Genomic DNA, 6,823 nt, shown 5'->3' with positions numbered 1-6,823 from the left:
TTGATGGAAGCATTGATAAGTCTTACCTGACATCAGCACTTCCTGAAGAGCCTCTAATGCAGCAATGGTACAATGATAAGTCTTACTTTTATCATCTTATCCTCTAAAACTGTCAGTCTCCTCCACAAAAGGGTCCCACCTTCCATCTCACCCCGCGGCAGCAAAGTTAGTGCACTGATAAGCAATACTTAATCATCTTGCCCACTCTAAAACTCTCAGTCTTCCATAAAGACTTCTGAAATCAGGACCTCCGTCCTCCATCTCACCCCGTGGCAGCAAAGTTGGTCCACAGAGTCGTGATGATGTCCCTGAAGGTGAGGTCGTCGGGCAGCTGTAAGTCCTTGGGGCGCTGTGGGGGTGCTGTTCGTGGCGACAAGAGAGGGCCGCCGCGGAACAAGTAGTACAGATCGTCTACGTGACTCACCCCTGTCAGAATTGACGATCAGAAACCGATTAAAAATTCCTGGAGAAAACCATTTGAGGGAAGAAAACTGGGAGGACGACAGAGAAGGAGATGGAGCGGTGGAATTGCTTTAGAACTGCAAACAATAGCAGTCACAGAGGAAGATTCAAGGGACAGAAACAACAGGATAGGCTCGTACATTGCGCCAACCACTCACTCGAGGGAAACGCCGAACGGAAAAGATAAGAAAAGGAAGATGTGATTCACTCATGTCAGAACAAAAAAAAACACAAGAAAGTAAGGAAAGCTGCAAGAAGTTGTCAGGCCTACATGTGGTACTCCCCACATGAAACATACTGCCTACTTCCTTTCATTATCCTCAGCCTCAAATTTGGCCACTCCTCTTTTAAAGCTCCGTAGTGACTCATGGCACACATCACAGTGACTCATGGCACACATCACAGTGACTCATGGCACACATCACAGTGACTCATGGCACACATCACAGTGACTCATGGCACACTTCACAGTGACTCATGGCACACATCACAGTGACTCATGGCACACTTCACAGTGACTCGGACACAGCTGTGTTTTAGTTTTTCAACAAGATTATATCTCATACCACAAATTATGTATAAATAAATTAAAAGGTTAAGTAATGATGAAAAGGGGTGCAGTGCTATTACTAATAAAAATGATGGCAGCGATGAGATGGTGGTGATGGCAATAATGACTGGAATTTGTCGTGATGCAGGGTATTAATAGTATAGGATAAGAGTTATTGGTAGTGGTAGTGATGATGGTGATGGTAAGAAGGCTGGTGATAGTTGCTACGTATAGCGGTGGTGGCGACAGCGCTGGTGATAACATCAGGAGTGGTAGTGGCTATGCCAAGCACATTCTGTTTTTATGAGTACTTAAGTCGAGAACCACCCTTGATGTTTATAAAATCTCTGACAGTTATTCATTGCCTTGAAGTGACATAGGGGATATGATGTTACAAGCAAAATTCTTTGTGTCAGTTATCAGGAACTGTTATGTAAGAGTGGCTCCAAACAAGGGCAATAAAAGGGCAGAAAAAAGCCCACTAAAGGTGCCAGTCCCCAGTTATTTTGCCAGTGTTCTTAAAACATCTGCCTAAACATTCGTCACTGAACTGACCGCCTCGTGTCAGTGTTGACGCCGCGGTGCCTAGGGCAGGTTGTGGGCCAGGCATTGCTTACACTTGTTGTCGCAGGAAGGGCAGATCAGTTGGCCGAAGGAGAGCTGGGCGTAGTGCTGCAGCTCGTAGCGGTAAATCTTCCCTGCGTGGTGGGCGGAGATGCGGTCATGAGGCACGGCGAAGTAGTGGTCAGTGAACATCTGTCAAAATTATATATAATAAGACTAGTAAGAACAAAAACTAAGAGTTATTTTTGTTATTTTTAATAATAATAACTATTATTATGTCTTCATCATTTTTTAAATAATATATTATTATTATTTTGATAACTAAAAGAATTAGAACGTTCACACCATCCAACTACTACTACTACTACTACTACTACTACTACGAACATGAGATAATAAGGGAAACGGCAAGAATGCATCAGATCAACCCGTGACAGTCCCTGAATGCAACATGCTTGTTCATCTCCACCTATCATCTTCATACGTGAATCTAGTTTTTAATGCTCCCTCATAATTCATCACTAATCACTAACAACTACGGTTACAAGGCTTTTTCACAGCAGAATGATCACGGAAGAGTTCACCGTACAGAACACCAGCTGGCAGTTCTGTATGTTTAAGATGTAACATAGGCGCGAATTTAAGAATGAACAGTGAAAACACTGCCGGCATCCTCTTGTCTCAAGTGTTAAGGTGTAACATCCCCTCACGTAGAGCCGTGTCTTCTCATCCTTATGTCGTATATGTAAACAAGTAATTCTCACATTGCAAATACATCCAAAGTTTACGGAGCATATGCAGCAAAAAACAGACTTAGGCTCCAGTGTTGGTGCTCACCCTCATGAAGTCGTCAGCGTGCGCCTCGGTGACGTGCGTGGTGCCCAAGTAGTGGAGGTACAGCTGGCGGGCTACAGCCTCCTGGTCCTCACTCCTGCCCTCAAGCTGAAGGGACGCAGGCCCGGCCATGCTAAAATTGTGCTGTAGCTCCTCCAGTAACTGTTTCTTTGCCAATGCAGCTTAAAAAAAAATAAATAAATAAATAAAAATCTTCAAAACAATAGATTTTGAAGGTAATTATTCCCTCAGACATTTCAGTTAGTGAAGCATGATCTTTAACCACGTAAGTTGGGTGATAATTACGCAAGGCGAAAAGAGCCCCGTCGTCTCTGGTAATGCCTGATATGATGTCCACCCGGGTGCTGCGCCCCTCACTTATCAGCAGGGCAGGGTGACGCGGCAGGAAACGGCCGTCCACCCAGGGCGTGAAGGTGAGCGGCAGCACTCCCCATCTCTGTACAAGTTAAATGGCCTCAGAACTGTAATTTGAATATATCCACAATTGAATGTTCAAGTTAAATGAGCAAGTAGTCCTGACACCTGGCACAGTGAGTGCCACTCACTCTGGAGCTTTCGTAACGAGGAAAGAGAGCCTTTGCATCCAGCCCCTGCAGGCACAGAAGGAGCGTGTTGCTGCCCTGGTCTGTGGGACACCCAAGGCTGCCACCCACTTCAATTGCCTCTTTGCGAGGATTATTGTTGATATTCAAGGACGTCAGTGCTGTTCCAGACTGCATGATAGCACGGGAGAAAAGATCTGTCAAAACAATACAACTTGTCTCACTACATGCAAATATGTGAACAAATCGATATACAAGGTTGAAATTATATATATATATATATATATATATATATATATATATATATATATATATATATATATATATATATATATATATATATATATATATATATATATATATATATATATATATATATATATATATATATATATATATATATATATATATATATATATATATATATATATATATATATATATATATATATATATATATATATATATATATATATATATATATATATATATATATATATATATATATATATATATATATATATATATATATATATATATATATATATATATATATATATATATATATATATATATATATATATATATATATATATATATATATATATATATATATATATATATATATATATATATATATATATATATATATATATATATATATATATATATATATATATATATATATATATATATATATATATATATATATATATATATATATATATATATATATATATATATATATATATATATATATATATATATATATATATATATATATATATATATATATATATATATATATATATATATATATATATATATATATATATATATATATATATATATATATATATATATATATATATATATATATATATATATATATATATATATATATATATATATATATATATATATATATATATATATATATATATATATATATATATATATATATATATATATATATATATATATATATATATATATTGTGTGTGTGTGTGTATGTGTGTGTGTATAAACAAAGGTGATGAGAACGAATGTGAAGTCCAAAAGGAGTCCTACCTTGAACTTCCGGGACGAACATGAGGATGTGGGCGGCGGCGCTGCCGGCACTCTCACCGAAGATGGTGACCCGCATGTTGTCTCCGCCAAAGAGGTGAATGTTGGTCTTCACCCACCGGAGCGCCAGGGTCTGGTCCTTGAGGCCCAGGTTCCCAGGCATCGCCAAGTCCTCGGTAGACAGGAAGCCTGTACAGTGAGAGAGAAGCAGTGAGAAGAGCAGTACACAGGCCGCGCCGCGTGTAAGAGAAGTCACCAGCTCGCCACACACCACCCACCCAGGACACCCAGCCGGTACTGCACCACCACCAGCACGATGTCGTGGTCCAGGAGGACGTGAGGAGGGTACTCCTGGGCACTGCCATGGGTGAACCTTCCTCCGTGAAGCCAAACCATCACCGGGAAGCTAGCGTCTCCATTAATCTGTGATAAGATTGGTACTATTACACACACACACACACACACACACACACACACACAGAGAGAGAGAGAGAGAGAGAGAGAGAGAGAGAGAGAGAGAGAGAGAGAGAGAGAGAGAGAGAGAGAGAGAGAGAGAGAGAGAGAGAGAGAGAAAGAGAAAGAGAAAGAGAAAGAGAAAGAGAAAGAGAGAGAGAGAGAGAGAGAGAGAGAGAGAGAGAGAGAGAGAGAGAGAGAGAGAGAGAGAGAGAGAGAGAGAGAGAGAGAGAGAGAGAGAGAGAGAGAGAGAGAGATGGATGACTAAAAGGAGATGTAAAATATTCCTTACGAAAGATTAAAGTTTTAAATTTTACATTCGTTAGAAAAGCTTAGATTAAGAGGTATAACAAGGACAATTTAAACAAAATCCTTAGTGTTAGTAACCAGGATAGGACTAAAACTAATAAATAAAAAAAAGGGAAGAAATTGGTTCTCAGATAGAGTGGTAGATGACTGGAATATATGCAGTAATCAGCCTACTAGTACTGAGTCACCTGGGAACTTTAAAAAAGGATTAGTTAAATTTACTGATCGGGAAGGCAGGTGGACACAGGTTTTAGACAAGGACTGTCACCTAGTACGTGTAGGCCTATTTTCTTCTCCCAGCTTCCCTTATGCTCTTAGGTTAACATGTCACAGATTAAAGCAGTCTCTCCGTGGTTCTCTGCCTCACCTTGGGCACAAACACGTTGAGGTACAGGCAATCCTCCTCACCCAGCACTTCCTTTATTCCGACTGTCTCTGTTGCGGAGAAATACTGGATGCACGGCGGGGCGGGAATGGAGGCTTCCCCCATGGCCCCCCAGTCTGGGAAGGGTTCGGGATCCTGGAAGAAAGGACACACTATCTTCCAGTATTTTCCCACCCTCATTTTACAGTCTCACTCTGATGAAGTCAAGTGCTTTCATTACTCCGCAAATTTTCACCATCTGCCGGCCTACCTTGAATCGCAGCCTCCCCAGTGGTGGCCGAGCGTAGGGAATGCCGTAGAATGACGAAAAGTCTCGGCCCTTCACCGATTCCTCCACAATGCCTGAGACGCGGCCATCCCTGGTATCAACGAATGGCACATCAGCAGCAGTCGCCACCACCACCACCACCACCACCGCCACCATCATCACCACCACCATCAGCGTCGCCAACAGAGCCGCACCACGCGCCATCCCTCTCTATTCTGCTGCTGTGAGATACAAGCGAGAGGAAGAGTATAGGAACAACTAAAATCAGTATGAGTGGCTTTCTGTTTTGTCTGTATATTTTCTGTTGTGATTTTTTTCAAAACAAAATGTTTCCTCACACCGGGCGGCACTGTGACGCCAAAGATGGGTGCATAAAGGAAGCAAAGCGGCAACTGAACATCATAGGAAATACACAAAGTGGTCTTTTCAACAAGTAAAATAGAAGTGAAGCCACACGATATTACGCTAAGTTTCCCGTCCATAGGGGGATGTTCAGCTTCTTAACTCCGAGACCACAGAACACTAAGTCAGGTCTTGTTAAGTCCAGCTTGATTGTCATCAAAACAGGGGTTCCCCAGGAATGTCACGTGCCATGTCTTAGTCTTCATACAGATAACTGTAGGAGCTGCATTGTCTCACTAACGCGTTTTTTTGACAAAACACACATGATAATTTCATACCAGCCACAAAAGTAAACTCATATTTGTACATCAGTCCACACACACACACACACACACACACACACACCACACACACACACACACACACACACACACCACAGATAAGCGCGCACAAATGCTTCGTTCCTTAACAAAAGAAATATAAGATTATCTGCACTGCGTTGCAGAATTTACAATGCTCCCTCAGTGCTAAGAGTCGGGTTGTTTAGTGCGCGGGCCGGGTGACAGACTGACGCACATGCTCCGTGACGCTCCTTTTATATGAGAGCTTGATCACTCGAGTAGATTTAAAGGAACATGATGAACGAGAGTTGTCAGTTCCCACAGGGCCCGTGAAATTGTGTACTACGGTTAACCTGAGTTGAATCAAGGCTTACAAACTTAACGATTGGAGAAAGTTTGTGGACTCAGTCCTTTCGTGTCAGGTAATCACCTCAGCAAGGGCGTCCTGCACAAAGAGACTGTGTGCTGACACGGAAGCCGTATGAACTTCAAGGAAATATTTAATATTTAATGACGAGTGGTGATACTGATGATGATCATATGTGTGTATATGTGTGTGTGTGTGTGTGTTTGTTGATGACAGTATTGCTATAACAAATAATATTGGTGATGATGATAATAATGGTGATAATAATAATAATAATAATGATGATAATAATAATAATAATAATAATAATAATAATAA

The 6,823-nt window shown here is 40.6% G+C and overlaps 1 protein-coding gene across 2 annotated transcripts in view; it reads right to left on the bottom strand.

Moving 5' to 3' along the window:
• LOC135097266 (juvenile hormone esterase-like) overlaps positions 1 to 6,348 on the bottom strand; it is a 7,498-nt gene extending 1,150 nt beyond the window's left edge. The window contains exons 1-10 of one of the 2 annotated variants that reach the window (XM_063999080.1): positions 6,310 to 6,348; positions 5,438 to 5,676; positions 5,170 to 5,322; positions 4,319 to 4,463; positions 4,044 to 4,229; positions 2,977 to 3,170; positions 2,717 to 2,867; positions 2,414 to 2,592; positions 1,630 to 1,768; positions 267 to 426 (exon numbers count right to left, since the gene is read on the bottom strand). In XM_063999080.1, coding sequence (XP_063855150.1) covers positions 267 to 426; positions 1,630 to 1,768; positions 2,414 to 2,592; positions 2,717 to 2,867; positions 2,977 to 3,170; positions 4,044 to 4,229; positions 4,319 to 4,463; positions 5,170 to 5,322; positions 5,438 to 5,659 — 1,529 coding nt within the window. In that variant the 5' untranslated portion in view covers positions 5,660 to 5,676; positions 6,310 to 6,348. Of the gene's footprint in view, positions 1 to 266; positions 427 to 1,629; positions 1,769 to 2,413; positions 2,593 to 2,716; positions 2,868 to 2,976; positions 3,171 to 4,043; positions 4,230 to 4,318; positions 4,464 to 5,169; positions 5,340 to 5,437; positions 5,677 to 6,309 lie in introns of those variants that run through there. The other variant, XM_063999081.1, reaches the window with a different exon arrangement.
• Between the last annotated feature and the right edge of the window lie 475 nt (positions 6,349 to 6,823).

This window comes from Scylla paramamosain, unplaced genomic scaffold (assembly GCF_035594125.1).
Source record: "Scylla paramamosain isolate STU-SP2022 unplaced genomic scaffold, ASM3559412v1 Contig16, whole genome shotgun sequence".
NCBI lineage: Eukaryota > Metazoa > Arthropoda > Malacostraca > Decapoda > Portunidae > Scylla > Scylla paramamosain.
Note: the sequence above shows the minus strand (reverse complement) of the source record. Positions and strands in the feature narration are given on the sequence as shown.